This window comes from Mesoplodon mirus, assembly GCF_964341445.2.
Source record: "Mesoplodon mirus genome assembly, chromosome: 5".
NCBI classification, from domain to species: domain Eukaryota; kingdom Metazoa; phylum Chordata; class Mammalia; order Artiodactyla; family Ziphiidae; genus Mesoplodon; species Mesoplodon mirus.
This window is the reverse complement of record NC_138980.1, coordinates 155,626,203-155,642,443: the sequence shown is the minus strand read 5'-3', so window position 1 is coordinate 155,642,443 and position 16,241 is coordinate 155,626,203. Positions and strand designations below refer to the sequence as shown.

The window sequence follows — 16,241 nt, the reverse complement described above, 5'->3', positions numbered from 1 at the left end:
GATCCTGGCCTTCAGCCTTCTGTTCCAGCAGCACGATTTACTCCCAAATTCTTTATTTTGAAAAGAATAGCTCCAGTTGCCAAGAAACATATGTATATTGAGAATTGAATTTGGGGCAAAGCAGTTTGGAGCAATTCCTGTGGGTGGAGAAGCAGATGAGACTCTTGTAAGAGCTGCTACTCCACGAAGCAGCTCTGTCTTTCAGGGAGAGAAATCTCAGAAAAGAAATCCCAGCTTGCCAAGGGAGAAGGGGACATTGGTCGCAGGGGGAGGGCTGGAGAGAAGGATTGATAAGGGAAGCTAAATAGAACATTCCTGTTGGGTGCAAGGGGATGGGAGGAGGGGTCAAAGGAAGGCATAAGGATTTTACTGTCTTACCATCATAAATAAAAATTGGTTGACTCAGCCATAAAAAAGAATGAAATAATGCCATTTACAGCGATATGGATGGACCTAGTGATTATCATACTGAGTGAAGCAAGTCAGACAGAGAAAGACAAGTAGTATATGATATCACTTATTGTGGAATCTAAAAAAAGGGTACAAATGAACTTATTTACAAAACAGAAGTAGAGTCACAGAGGTAGACAACAAACTTATAGTTACCAAGGGGGAAGGAGGGGGAGGGATAGATTGGGAGATTGGGATTGACATATACACACTACTATATATAAAACAGGTAACTAATAAGGACCTACTGTATAGCACAGGGAACTCTACTCAATACCCTGTACTGACCTATATGGGAAAAGAATCTAAAAAAGAGTGGATATATGTATATGTATAACTGAGTCACTTTACTGTACAGCAGAAACTAACACAACATTGTAAATCAACTATACTCCATTAAAAATTAATTAAATCCAAAAAACTGGTTTAAAACACTCAGTTGGCAAGGATGGTGTGAATTTTCTCATCTTTCTTTATGGGAATCTATCCATAAGTCCAGAAGACTCAAACTGAGTTTGACTATTGGTAGATTCATATTGGAGTAACAAATTCCTCACCAATCACGCTTCCCCTTACCTATGTAAGTCACGTCCACGTAACGTGGATCTGAGGAACTGCTTCCCATCTGGTTCGTGGCGTTTACTGTGATGATGTATATCGTCCATATGGAGGTGTGCTTCTTGTTAAAGTAGCAGGAGTTGGGACCACTGGTTTTGTAGTCTGGACATTCATGGGTGAATGTCTCTCTGCAACAAGTAATATATTAGGAGTCAGTAAGACAGTGGTAAAAAGAGTCTAGTGTTTTCTTAATAGATCAATACCACTGGATTTGGGGGAACAGGCATTCCAGATGCAAAAACCAGAGCTCAAGAAGGGCTCCCCAAGTTCTTCTGCCCTGCCCATGGCAGCTGGGGGTGACAAAGGGAAGAGAGTGCTGGAGAAGGGGTGGCAGGGTCACATCAGAGCCCCAGTGACTCTGTTTCTCACCAACCCTTCCTGTCTACAGGTTGCTGTGGACTTTGTGATATATGCCCCCTGCCAATAAACACTTGAGTTTTCTGTGGCCAATGCACCGCTTTCCTCAGGGAACCACCACTGGGTCATCTCAGGGCACTGGGACTTTCCCCTGCACATACACACGGGGTGGCGGGGAATGCACAAGGCAGCATTTATTGCACATATGTTTTGAATTACATTTCTTTAAAAAAAGATGAAAGGGGATACAAACTGCAGTATATTTCCAATTACACTAAGTCAGCCACAGAGAAAAGTGACTCTGAAAGGAGATATTTCAGGCCCAAGAGGCTCCTTAGGCTGCTCACATTTAGACTTGGGGGCCTCCACGCAAGACTCACCACAGAGGTGTGCAGGCTTATTCCACTTTGCTTGCCACTTTGAGTTCCTGGGATCTGTTTGCCTGACACCCCTTTGGGTCCCAGAAGGGATGGCAGCTTTGTGTACCACTAAGTGCTGTCACTGGGAAGTGAGCCAGCTGTTTCTACTAGTAAATATTTTCTTCACTGGGGAAGGATACAGCCGTCCCTGGATTTCCAGGAGGGTCTCATTGTAACGGTGACAAACTCCTTGTCTAGAGATCACCCTGTTTACTCTGCACTGCAATTTTAGCTCCCAATATGCCTTCTGGGAGATCATGGGTCCATGGATTTCCTAAGGAAAACACCTCATCTTCCTTTTCTTGTAGGGCTTGTTATTTTCTTGCACAAGAAACAAGTTCGAAAAGCTAATGTACCACGGTTGTCAAAGATTACGCGATAATACTCTTAGGTTACAAAAATAATGATTACAAAAAATGATAAATGGCACAAGATTGATAGATAAGCATATAAAATTAACTAGCACTTAGGAAACACTTATACGTGACCTTGGGCTACAACCTAAACTTACGACAGGCAATGAGGGCATTGCCGGATTGTGTCGCCAAGGTGGTGGCTGAGCTTATGAGCATGAGGGAGCTCGGCAGGGACATTAAGAGGAAGATGTGGACGCGTATGTTTGATTCCCTTCCTCCAGTAGCAGGAGCCTTATCAGTGTCCATTCGGGGAAGCGTGGCAATTAACCCAGAGTCAGTGTTCCTGTGGCCCGGAGAGTGAGGACACCCAGGTGCGCTTTGCTAGGAGAGAAGAGAACGTTTACCCTTCCTTGTGGTAAGTCAGCGTGTAATTGGTAGGTAATCCTCCATCTGCCCCAGGCTTCCACCAGCAGGTGAATGTTTCCTTTTCGGGAGAACGACATTTAAAGATCTCAGGTTTTCCAGGAGGTGACTGTCCTAGAAAAAGCCAGAAGCCACTGGCGTCAATATTAAGGTCTGTTCAACTCTTTGACCATTCTGCTGGTGACAGAAGCAGATTGATGGGGCCAGGCCAGTGATGAGGTCTTGGCGGGAGTAGGCCTAGGGGTGGAGGCCCTCAGAAGGGCCAAGGTGTCAACATCCAGCAGCACTCCTCTGTGGGCTGCACTGAAGTTGGCAGGACTCAGAGAGGGAGCTTCGCGGTGGGGTGTGTGTGTGTGTGTGTGCGCGCGCGTACTGTGAGATGGAGATACTCCACCATTGGATGTAGTTTCAACAACGGTGAGCATCAAGAGTGCTAGGGATACATATGAACTGAGAAGGAGGATGTGGCCCTTCTATACTCCCATGGAGTCTATGGGGCGGATACACACCCACAGCCCCATAAAAAGAATTCTCCCCCAGGCACAAGCATCCTGTGGTCATTTGCTGATCCAGTGCTCTCTGGACCTCTCCCCTCTGGCTCACTAACCACCAACTTTCTGCCATTCCCACACAACGAGCCCAGCTCTCTTCTCTTGTTCTTTCACTGTATCACCGAGGCTCCCCCTTGAGCTGCTTCCTCCCCATCTTCTCTGTCCCTTCCTTTTCCCCTTCACTCTTCCTTGATTCCATTCAGCTTTTTCTTTTCTTTTTTTTTTTTTTGCGGTACGCGGGCCTCTCACTGCTGTGGCCTCTCCCGTTGTGGAGCACAGGCTCCGGACGCGCAGGCTCATTGGCCATGGCTCACGGGCCCAGCCGCTCCGCGGCACGTGGGATCCTCCCGGGGCACAAACCCGCGTCCCCTGCATCGGCAGGCGGACTCCCAACCACTGCGCCACCAGGGAAGCCCTCCATTCAGCTTTGACCTCCGATTCAGCATCACAGCCTGGCTCCCCATCCTCCCTGCCTCCATTTCCTAATTTGGGTTTTTGGTCCCTTTTCCCTTATATTTCCCCCTCTCCCCCTGGGTCTTCATGGGTAGGAGGCATGAGAGCTCCTACAGGTGGCCGCTCTTGTGGTTACTAGCTACCACCATTATCTAGGAGCTGTACTTAGTCCCAGCTGGAAGCTAGCAGGGCTGAAAGAGCTGATGTGGAAAACTCGATGCCAAGTGGATGAAGCTTTTGAGTTCCCTAGTCCCCAGAGCTCTTGGTGAGCTGGTCCCCTCTTCTTCTCCTTATCTGTCAGGTCCAAAGAGGGAAACAGTGGCCTTGATGCTGCTGGGCTGGGGGGCCCATCCACAGCGAGCCACGTAACCCCAGGTGGTGTTTAGTTCAGGAAATCAGGAGCAGAGAGAAGAGCTTCCAGGTGGTGGTCCCTCAGCCTCTGGGGCTTCTCTGTTTTCTGCCACACTTGCCCTTCACCCCTCATGCTGGCTCCCGGGTAGAACTGTTAGCAGGTCAGAAAGAGCAAGTTTGGAGGAGAACACAGGTGGGAAGACAGGGCACTAGGCAAAACTGCTGTAAAGAAGAACTGAATGGAATGGGACGATGCGGTGCACAGGCTGGGGCCAAGGTCACCAGGCTGCGTGTCAGCTGGAGCCCAGCCACCTCCCAGCCCCCCGAAAACGGTCCACGCCAGATAGCCTGGGGTCAGCTCTGCCAATGTTTGTAATGTTGCTGTCCTCTAGGGAACATTTCTTCAGGGTAATTTCACAGGGTGAACTGATTTTTTGTTTGTTTGTTGTTGTGGCTATAGGGAGGAGTATGTGAGGTAGAAAGGAAAGTTTACTTTTAGAAAAGCACAAAACTTATGGCTCAATGATGGGCATATTTAGAAGCCAATTAAGGCCACTGTTGATTATCTGAATACTTAAAATTTCCTTATGGATTATACTGATCTCTGTGGTCCTTTTTCTCTGAAAGCTTCTCTCTCTCACATTTCACTGGTTATTAATAGTACCTGGAGGAAACTCAAAAGAGGAGGGTAAAGTTGTGAAATTATAATTAGTTAAATGTTTCTTTCACCCACTTTAGAGGAGATGGTTACAGTGAATGGACTGTCTCACTATCTCTGTAAAATGCACACAAACACAGGAACAACCACAGAGGTACCACACACAGGTACACACACACACACACACACACACACACGCTCAAGTAGAGCCCGTATCAGAAGGACAACCACATACCAGAGGAATAATATACACAGCTGCATACTTGTAGAAGTATACACAAGTACACACACAGGTACATACACAGAAATATACACCTAAAAATGTGTACACAGACAGGTATACACAGAGAAGCATTTGCAATCAGGCACATATAGGGAAGTTAAGATATACACAGGTATACAAAAGTATACACACCCAGAAATAGGCAGTGGTAGACACACTGAAATGTACACACACAGGCTCACACACTCTAGTCTAGTTGTGAATTTCATTTCCCCATAACAGAGTTGGCTGTATACCTGTTTCCCACCATGTAACAGCAATCCCCTTATAACTCTTCACAGGTTTTCAAAGATTTTTCTCACACACCTTTTCATCTGAGGTGGAAGAAACATCACTATTCTCACTTTGAAAATGTATAAATCCAGAGAGGTTAGGTAATTGGCTCAAGGTTGCACAGCTAGTAAGGGACAGACCCTGAACTGAAACTCTGGTCTGTTTGTTGGTAGAGCTCTTTCCCTGCACTCCCAGAACAAAGACGGAAGTCAGAGCATAGTGACAGGATTTTGCATTAATTGCATTCATTCTTTTGCATTCATTTTTGCATGTCTTAACCCCCAAAATATTGTAAATAATTTAATAGCAGCAAATGGCATGGACATTTTCATTTCTCGTAACTTCATTGCAAGAGGACTGTGATGGATTCTCCTCTCCGCTCATATAAACACCCCAGGGAATGAAAGAACAGGACAGCCTCTTACTTACCATTCAGAAGGTTGGTGTTGAGAAACAGTAGCAAAATGAAAACCACTGTGGATGCCACATTTTCCTTCATGTTGGCTCCCTTCTCTTTCCCCAGGAAATGGATCAGAGGTTCACTGAAAGAGGAGGCACAGGCAACTTTTTTGAAAGGACAGTCTGGTTAGGCACAGGCACCACTTTACTCTGGGTGTTTGCAACTGATTCTTGCTCCTTGCTGAATGTGAAGAACAAAACAGGAGGAAAGGAATGTAGGAAAATGTGACAAGGATGGCTTGGCTCAGAAGCATCGCTGCACACATGCTGGGAAAAATGCCACCACCAGAGGTCATCAGATGACAGCGTTCAAGGGCAGCCCAGCCGCAGCTGGCTCTTTGCACACACCCCAAGGAAAAATTGTTCTCTTTGCACCCCACAGTCACCTAACGATAGATCACCTGTTTTACGTGACATAGATTGTATTCCCTACAAAAGAATTGTGCTGGGAGGGCTTTGATCCTCCAGCCAAAATTAAGCCAGGCTGAAAAAGTCAGTGCATTCAGTTTAACTCCAACCTGGCCTCACGGATGCCACCAAGTAAGGGGGGCTTCGCCTGAAGGTTCAGGTTGAGAAGACTCTGGAAGCCTTCTGGGCTATGGGCATGGCTGTGAACGATGCAGTGAACTCTAGTGAACCTCCTCATTCTGGGAGTGCAGGGAAAGAGCTCTCCCCTTTGGAAAAGCCCCATAAACAAGAAATGACAAATCCCAGTAATAATTCAAGTCCCTTGGGATTGAAGAATTAAGCAAATTTTGAACCTGCAGGGGTTGAGAGTTTTGAGAAATTTATTATTATATTATTATTTTTACCCTTGGAACAACTTTTAAAGCCTCTAAATGTCCTTCTAAGAAAAAAGGATTTTAAAAGACATTTGGAAAAGGCTCATTAGTCTTTTTGGACTCCACACAACTCTCGGAAAACAATAGATTTGACGAAGTAAGTGTAAATTCTTGGAAACCCATGGCTTACATTTTCCCTTTAACATTTATGGGATTTTTTAAATCAGGGGAAGGGCATCCAGGGGCAAGGCTGCCCATCTAGGGACGTTGGAAATGACTGAGTGCTGTTTGATGAGCCCTGAAAAGACCAGCCTTTGTCCATTCCTCCTGGTCAGAGGGCGGATCACCATCTGCCAGCCTCACACCACCTCACAGACAACTTCTCGAAGCCTTCCACCTGCTACTGGTCCCTCTGCGCTGTACTCGGAAATAGAAATCTTAGTGACAGTAGAATTTCGGTGTACACAGGCGCCATCAAGTGACTCTCTCATAACTGGGGCTCCTGGCTCAGTAACAACTCCTGTGAAGTAGCCAGTATCCTGTTCTTTGGGGACCTTCTAGTTGCTTTTTCAGGATTCTTTCTGAATATCCTCCCAGGTTACACGTTCTAAGCCACCTGCTTTATCTAACCCCTCAGGGTCATCTAATTAAATCAAGATGCTAAAGGCTCATAATGGGTTTCAAGTTATTCCTCCTATGTATGGAACATTTATCATGGGCCAGGCACTGTGCTGAGTGTCTTTAAAATTTTTTTTTTCGGCTGTGCTGCGCAGCACGTGGGATCTTAGTTCCCTGACCAGGGATCGAACCTGCACCACCTGCATTGGAAGGGCAGAGTCTTAACCACTGGACTGCCAGGGAAGTCCCTGCACTGAGTGTCTTAATCATCCAAATTGCACTGAGCCCTTACAATACCCCTGTGTGTAGCATGGGCTATTACAATCTCCCCTTTTTAAAATTTAATTTTTATTTTGTATGGGAGTAGGTTCATTTACAATGCTGTTTCAGGTGTACAACAAAGTGGTTCAGTTATACATATACATATATCCATTCTTTCTCAGATTCTTTTCCCGTATAGGTTATTACAGCATATTGGACAGAGTTCCCTGTGCTATACAGTAGGTTCTTGTTGATTATCAATTTTATACATAGTAGTGTGTATATGTTTATCCCAGCCTCCTAATTTACCCCTCTCCCCAACCTTTCCCCTTTGGTAACCATAAGTTTGTTTTCTAAGTCTGTGAGTCTGTTTCCTTTTTGTAAATAAGTTCATTTGTATCATTTTTAAGGATTCCACATGTAAGTGATATCATCTGATATTTGTCTTTCTCCATTACCATCCCTTTTAACAGAAGAGGAAATGAAAGTGTAGAAAGGTGTAGTAAACTGTCAGTCACGTGCCATTGGGAGAGAGGAATCTGGCAAATCTGAGAGCGTCTGATGAATCATACTCATTTGTGGATAGTGTGTGATGAACATGCAATTATTCCCCATTCTATGGGGGAGACGGTGGAGACCACAGTGACTGAGTCAAGATGAACAGCACCCCAGCCTGGAGCGGGTGTGGAGTCAAGAGAGCCAGGACTCAGTGAGCTCAACCGCCATACTTGTGCCTGAGGATCTCAAACACTGTTGTTCTCCCTAATCCAGCTTCACTGGATCCATCTAGACCTGAAAGAGTTTTTTTGTCCTAAAGATCTATCTCAGCCTGGCTTGGGGATGGGAATTCTACCTACTGGCTGAAGAAGTTCTATAATATCCTTTTATTGAAACTTCCCTTCTCTTTTTGCATCAAAATACTTGAGATCAACTGCTATAAATCACACCTTTTGGGCGAGGTCATGTGCCAACTAAACAGCTCTTCTAAATCAGGGCTCCACGTGTTTTGAAAAAGAAATGCCTGGATGGGGAGCAGGGTGGAGCAGGCAGGAGCAGATACTTTCATCACTTATGCTTCCTGGTATGCTGGTCCAGGCTCAAAGAAACTCTCTTAAATAAAGTTTTCCAATAAAAATGATTTCAGGAAGCATTTTATAAACTAAAAAGAAATAAGCTCCTCTGGGATTTCCTAAGGTATCCTGGAATCTGTTGACTAGCCATGGGTAGTTTCTGATGCCTCAAAACCCCCATGTCAGGAAATTGGACACACTCATAGTGGTCTCATTACTGTGTTTCAATGAGTAATGATTCCCAACTCATCCTGAAACTGACTCTCCAGCAGAGTAAACACAGTGGGGTAAGTAAACCTTCAGAGAGAAAGATAACCCCAGCTGCCCACTTTGCTATGCTGACTGTCAACCTGAGCATCTATTGTGGTCTCTCCCCACACTAGGCATACGTCCTGCTGTCCACTGATCATTTTTATGGCTGGTGGACATGAGGCTGGGGATAAATTTGGTTTTTGTCTCAAACTAAAAATAGAGTAACAGTATGATCCAGCAATCCCACCTTTGGGCATATATCTGGAAAGGAAAAAAATTCTAATTCGAAAAGATACATGCACCCCAATGTTCACAGCAGCACGATTTACAATAGCCAAGACATAGAAGCAATCTAAATGTCCATCAACAGATGAATGGATAAAGAAGATGTGGTGTATATATACAATGGAATATTACTCAGCCATAAAAAAGAGTGAAATAATGCCATTTGCAGCAATGTGAATTACCTAGAGATGATCATACTAAGTAAAATAAGTCAGACAAAGACAAATATAATATGATATAACTTACATGTGGAATCTAAAAAAGTTGATACAAATTAACTTATTTATAAAACAGAAACAGGCTCACAGACATGGAAAACAAACTTATGGTTACCAAAGAGGAAAGTCGGGGGGAGGGATAAATTAGGAGGTTGGGATTAACAGATACCACTGTACATAAACAACAAGATCCTACTGTATAGCACAGGGAACTATATTCAATACCTTGTAATAACCTATAATGGAAAATAATCCAAAAAATAATATTTGAATATTTGGGTCAGATATTATATCCAGATCCGAAGTCTGACTCACTTTGCTGTTTGCTGTATACCAGAAACTAACACAACATTGTAAACTAACTATACTTCAATAAAAAAAGTGTAAATAATTTAAAAAAATTTTGTTTTTGTCTCTCTGAGTCAACTCCCCCATTGCAGCAGGATCTTGGTCAAGATTATTCACTCTAAGTGGGGCTGGAACATCCAAAGAGTGTCCACAGACTGCTTTTAGTGATGGTTATAGTGGTAAATGGCTCCAAATATTTGGAGTCCAACTAGGAAAAAGTTAGCCCTATACTCCCACCAGAGGACAGTTATCTTGGTTTCACTCCTCAGTAGCTCCCCTGGCATGACTGTGGTTTAAAAATGCAAAAATTAAAACTGAAAAGCAGGTCTGTAGCAAGTCAGCAGCCTCCACGCCTTGCCCATGACAAACTGTCTTGGCTTCCTCGCTTCTGAATCCTCAGAGACTCTCCCATCTTTATGCTCTTCTGTAATCTTATTCAAATATGCCTTCTCACGGTGCTATGTCCCACTCTGGTATGACCCCACAAACACTCTTCTTCCTCATCTTGCTCTGCATTAATGCTCATCCTGTTCAGATTCTCTGTCCAAACGCTTCCCTTCATCACTCTTTTCCATTAAGCCAAGTCTCATCTACACAGGCCAAGAGTTGAGAAAGCAGGAGCAGGACAGGGGTGGAGATGCAGACGTAGAGAATGGACTTGAGGACACGGGGAGGGGGAAGGGTAAGCTGGGACGAAGTGAGAGAGTGGCATGGACATGTATACACTACCAAATGTGAAGTGGATAGCTAGTGGGAAGCAGCCGCATAGCACAGGGAGATCAGCTCGGTGCTTTGTGACCACCTAGAGGGGTGGGATAGGGAGGGCGGGAGGGAGACGCAAGGAGGAGATATGGGGATATATGTATACGTATAGCTGATTCACTTTGTTATACAGCAGAAACTAACACACCATTGTAAAGCAATTATACGCCAATAAAGATGCTAAAAAAAAATTACAGACCTGAGCTTTCACCCTTTACCCCCTGGTAGACTTTATCTGCATATGCTGGCCCACCCAGGCCCTGAACCAATCCCAAACGCCAGAAATCTCAGCCCTACCATTTTGTGGGACTTGCTCCCAAGACCTGGTGTCAGGTGGTCTTGAAGTGAATGCAATTCTCACCTTGTCTTTCCTCATCTGCTACTGTTGCCCCAATGCTCTACTCAGATTTTGACTCAGTTTCCCTAACTCTAGAAATGAACCTAGCATGCTGGGCAGGGATTCTGAGGACCTACCTAGCTCTTGCAAGCCCAATTCCCATGGATAAGCAGGGCCCCATCCAAGATTTGAATTTCTTTAAAGAATGTCACACATGTGAAATGCACAAATCATAAGTATTCTGCTCAATGAACTATCACAAAGTGAATATGTCTATGTTACCATCATCCCAGAAATCTCCCTGGTGCCTCCCCCCAATCTCTACCCACCCCTTCCCAAGAGGAACAACTCTTCTGACTTTCAACACTGCAGATTAATTTTGCTTACTCTTGGACTTTATAGAAATAGAATCATTCAATATGCATTTTTTGAGTGTGTGTGTCTGGCTTCTTTCATTTCACATTGTTGTATGATTCAATCTTGTTGTTACATGGACTCATACAATATTCATTTTCACTTCATCTCATTCATCTTCATTCATATTACATTGAATGAAAGACCATAATTTATTTCCTCATTCTACTCTTGATGGACATTTGAGGGTTCCAGTTTTTTAAACTTTGGATTTTGCTAAGATCGATCAAGACTCCGATGGCAGGGGAGCCCTGCACACCTCACACCCACTTTGCACTCCTCCCCAACTTTCAGTTCTCTACCATCAATGGTTAGGACACCACCTGCCATACCTCCTGACTATAAATGCAAATTAAGTTCCAAATGCCTGTCTGGTCCTAAAAAGGCAAACAATCTCATTTCTTGCAAACAAATTTGAAATACATTCACCTGTTGTTTGAAATGTTGGGAATTGTGTTAGCTGCTCCCTTTGGGGTCTGCTGGGTTGGCGTCCTCTGCCCGCCGGGTCTCCTTACCTGTTGCTCCACCTCTTAGATGGCCTGAGGCTAAAAAAACAGGGCCAGAACCCCACAGGTACCTTTTGATTTCCAGGAATCTGGCATGTCTTTCCAATATAGAATGCTAATATTTAGTTTGGAAAGCAGAGGACATAATCTGCTAAGGGTGGGGAGAGCAGCAGGAAGGATTAGCTATTTCACCCCAGGTTCAAGATTAAGGCTGTTTTACAAGCTCTGCCCAAAGTCAATGGTCAATGACTGTAGAGAGAATAAGTGAATCACTGAAGCCTTAAAGATGAAAAAGCAGAACAAGAATCTAAGATGGGGGATGCAAATCTGCAAGCAGAAGAACTGGTCCTGTGCTACTATTGTCAAACACTGGACTTGGAGCCAGCTTAGCGTTCTGTCTTTGACAGGGGAATCTGAAGAGGTTTTCAGGATAACATGGCAGCCACTCCTGAATGCAGACATTGAATGTTGTAGATACAGTGCTAGGAGAACCCTGGCCTGAGGGTGGGGAGATGAAGGTCCTAGCTCTTCCTGGGTTGCAGGCAAACATGTGCCCACAGCACTGAAGTGTTTATCTGTCCATAGCCCAGAAATCATAGGTACACATTTGTTTGTGAAATTTCACAGCAGGACGTTTGCTCATATATCATCCATTATTATTTTTCTTTTCTTTTCTTTTTTTATCACTGCAATGATCAAGTTTACATTTTATTGCTTCTCAAACAGGTTGCCTTCTCATTCCCTGTCCTGAGATAATCCTTTGGTGGGAAACATCTGGCACTTTCCATAAGGGAATCACTTCTATATAAAATGACCATCCCAGTCGAACCCAGCAGTTTAGTCAGAACATCATGGCTGTGTGGATGTTACCAGAAATAGTAGAGAGACAGCTAGAAAATGTCCACCTCTGATTCCAGACACCCCCTCCCTCCTCTCGTGTGAATCCCAGAACTTCTCGAACTTCTTGAAGACTCTCTGTCTGTGAAAATGCACCCAAGCAGAGGGAGTATGCTGTGCATGACCACAGCTGTGTGATGTAAGAGGTAGGCAATTAGCAGAGATCGGATTTGTCCAAACTGGAGCCGAATCAGGGTTAGTACTGCACCTGGGGACTTACATAGAAAGCTCTCCTGGCCCCTAACCTAATCGGGGTAAATCGCTCACGGTGATGTATGTGCCTTTGCACGGGAGTCACTTTAATAAAAGAGAACACTGAATGCTTCCCCACGGCTGGAGGCATCGCTTCCAAATCCAATTACACCAACTCCTCTCACTGACCGCAACATCCCAGCAGCATCTTTGCTCTCAGAGAGGCTTATTTTCACTCAGCCTCCTGGGCTTGAAGGCAAGAATAGGAACTGGGTTAGTTTCAATTTTCCCCAGTCAGTGCACACTTCAGACAGATGGTGGAAATTGCCCTTTGGCCTGATTTTCAGAGGAACTAGTTCCTCATAAGACCATTCATTAACAACAATTAAAAAAAAATCCACAGGGCTTCCCTGGTGGCGCAGTGGTTGAGAGTCCGCCTGCCGATGCAGGGGACACGGGTTCACACCCCGGTCCGGGAAGATCTCACATGCCGTGGAGCGTCTGGGCCCGTGAGCCATGGCCACTGGTCCTGCGTGTCCAGAGCCTGTGCTCCGCAACGGGAGAGGCCACAACAGTGAGAGGCCCGCGTACCACAAAAAAAAAAAAAGAAAAAAAGTCACACACACACACACAAAATCCACAAATTGTACATTAGGTTTTGCAGTTTACAAAGCTGTTCCAGACTCCAGTGGTTTTCAGTCCAGGATTCGCATTAGAACCACATAGGGAACTTCTTAAAAGGACAAACTCCTATATCTTGCAAGAGGTTCCGATTGATTCAGAAGTGGGTCCACTGGCACATGGACATTTTAACAAAGCCCTCCAGATGATTTCAGTGTAAAGTCAGGGCTGGGAACCACTGATGCCACCTAACACATATAATGTCTCTGCTAGGAGGCTTCCCTCGATGGGAGAGGAAACCGCGGCTCAGAGAGGTAACTGGCTTTGCCCACCGTCACACAGCTCAGCCAGCACAGCAGAAATGGGAATCCAGTCTTTAGACTGGGAGTCCTGCCTCAAATCAACAACAAATCAAAGACAAAATGACAAAACATTTACATGGTGATCTGTAGTGTTTAAAGCACTTTCACATCATGGTCATATTTTATTCTTACAATAATCCTGTGCAGAGGCAGGAAAGCTATTATTGTTCCTACTACTATGTCACGGCTCCCATGTCAAAGATGAGGAAATGGAAGCCCAAGGGGGTAAGTGGCTTAAACCAACAAGCTTATCTTAAAAGCCTCCAGTGTGCTCAGAACTGCGTGGTGATAAAATCAGCAAACCCTCGTGCAGCACACACTACATGCCAGGCACTGAGATGTAAGTTCTATGAATATGTCCATTTTACAGATGAGGACACTGGAGCCCAGAGAGGCTCCATGAGTTGTCCGAGGTCACACAGCTAGTGAGCAGTGTATGGAGGGAGAGGAACTCTGCAGCTGGGCTCCATGATCTGGGTTGTTAACCACCATGCTTTGCACTTCTGATGGCTACAAAGGAGTAGTGGCCCCTGCCTTCAAGAAGCTCCAACGCACAGAACCCAGCCCGGCCATGGCTTGGTGGACAGGTCAGAGGACCTTGGGACCATGGGTTCTGAGCCTTCTAAGGCATCCCTCTTTCAGATAAAGGGCTCTCTCAGCACACTCTCCCTTCCCAAAGTTGGCTCTGATACAGGGTGCTGTGGGGATCTAGGTATGGTCCTTCAATAGCAGTGGATGTTCCTGGGGCACTGCTTCTAGAGTCTGTTCTGGGCACCACTGCCCACCCATCCCAGACACAACGGGTCAAAATTTTTGGAGGGTGGGATCTAGGAAGGGGCATTTTTTTTTTTTGCGGTACGCGGGCCTCTCACTGTTGTGGCCTCTCCTGTTGCGGAGCACAGGCTCCGGACGCGCAGGCTCAGCAGCCATGGCTCACGGGCCCAGCCACTCTGCGGCATGTGGGATCTTCCCGGACCGGGGCACAAACCCGTGTCGCCTGCATCGGCAGGCAGACTCTCAACCACCGCACCACCAGAGGAGCCCAAAACTTTATATTTTACTTTTATCTGTCATGGGTTGAATTGTGTGCATTTTTTAAATTAAAAAATGTTATTGGAATATAATTGTGCAGCATTAGCTAAAACCTCTATCAAGTCACATAACAATCATTTCTGTGATGGGAACAATTAAGATCTAGTCCCTTAGAAACTTTGAAGTTTATAATACATTGTTGTCTATAATCACTATGCTCTGCATGAGATCTCCAGGGCTTATTTATTTACTGATTGCAAGCTGGTACTGGAAGGGGCGTTTTTAACAAGCACTTAGGTGATTCTTATGGAGCCCTGATTAGAGCATAAAGGACTAGCTAGGCAAGGCAGCTACTGGTTAGGAGGTAGGATTGGATCCTCCTCCATCCTCTGGGCCTGGAAAGGGCATTTTCCTAAAAGGACTGACCTGAGCTGAGGGTTTCTTGTGAGGAGGGCTACGAGGTCAAGGGCACTCTCCCTGGGGGTGTAGGTCTACACCAGGGAGCAATTGTTACATTTTCAAGGAATGTTGTAAGCCAGCGGGCTTCCTGTTGGTAGCTTGAAATCAGCCGGAGTGGGAGTACTTCTACGGTGGGAATTGGCAAATGCTATAAATCAGAATGTTTCTTTCTTCTTTCTTTTTCTCCTGAAAGAGCAGTTGTTAAACTTTGACCAGCATACCCCTCACTCCATCTCTCTGGGCTCGGCGTCCCCCCATGTAAGAGGAGGACTTGGGGGTAGTTGAAACTTTCAGGCCAGCATAATGCAGGTTTGCAGGGAGTCCTTTCTGACTGGGGGAGACCTCGTGAACCCAGGATCCCTTCCCTCCTCCCTTTCCTCTCATCTGCCTCCCTCTGTGTGCTGACTTAACCCGGCCTTCCTCGGGGTCCTGGTCAGACTCCCCACATTGCCGCCTCTGCTTGTTGAGGCTGCAAGGTTATTATTTTGTTCCTTCCTGTTGACAACTGCATCGGAGCTTAGCGGGACCTACAATTGCTTAACACGTTAGCTTTCTAGATATGGTACATACACAGTGCCCAAATCAAACAAACGAACCCCCCGTAACCGTAAGCTAAAAACTCGGCTCACCTTGACCCTTGTAAGTGCGCCTCTCACAGTAGCCTGGCGCTTCTGTGATAGAACATTTTCAGTGTTTCACCCAGCCCGGAGAGTGCCCTGACCTGCCTGCCACAGCTTTCCATAGCTGGGGCCACTTGAGCTCCACCTGCAGGCTCTGGGCACAATGTCCATGCGGTGAGAGAAGCCCAGGGAAGGCTTGCATCAGGTCCTGTTCTGTTCCTGGTGCTGGAATCCTGCGTGGTCAACTGTTAAGACCCCACTTCTTCCATAACAGGCCCTTCAGGCCCTGGATCTCTGCCCAGTGCCCAGATCAGTGGCTGACTCCTAGGGCCGGCCTGCATCCCCGTATTCTGTTGGCCCCAGCATCCACGGTGCATGGCTGGACTGTCTTTCTGAATGCCTGGCAGAATTCCCAGATGCTGACTCCGTGCAGCTCAGCTTGTCGCCTGACCCCTTCCATCTTGTGCTGTCCCTCTCATTGTCGACTCTCCTGCTTTTCTTGGGAGGAATGATAGATTTCAAGGTCCTGGCCCCTCCTCATCCTGGTCCGTCTC

The 16,241-nt window shown here is 45.8% G+C and overlaps 1 protein-coding gene across 3 annotated transcripts in view; it reads right to left on the bottom strand.

Moving 5' to 3' along the window:
* PRLR (prolactin receptor) overlaps positions 1-16,241 on the bottom strand; it is a 182,266-nt gene that overhangs the window by 19,706 nt on the left and 146,319 nt on the right. For all 3 annotated transcript variants that reach the window (XM_082623538.1, XM_082623537.1, XM_082623539.1), the window contains 3 exons: positions 5,622-5,734; positions 2,605-2,737; positions 1,027-1,196 (listed from right to left, as the gene is read on the bottom strand). In XM_082623538.1, coding sequence (XP_082479664.1) covers positions 1,027-1,196; positions 2,605-2,737; positions 5,622-5,691 — 373 coding nt within the window. In that variant the 5' untranslated portion in view covers positions 5,692-5,734. The remainder of the gene's footprint in view (positions 1-1,026; positions 1,197-2,604; positions 2,738-5,621; positions 5,735-16,241) is intronic.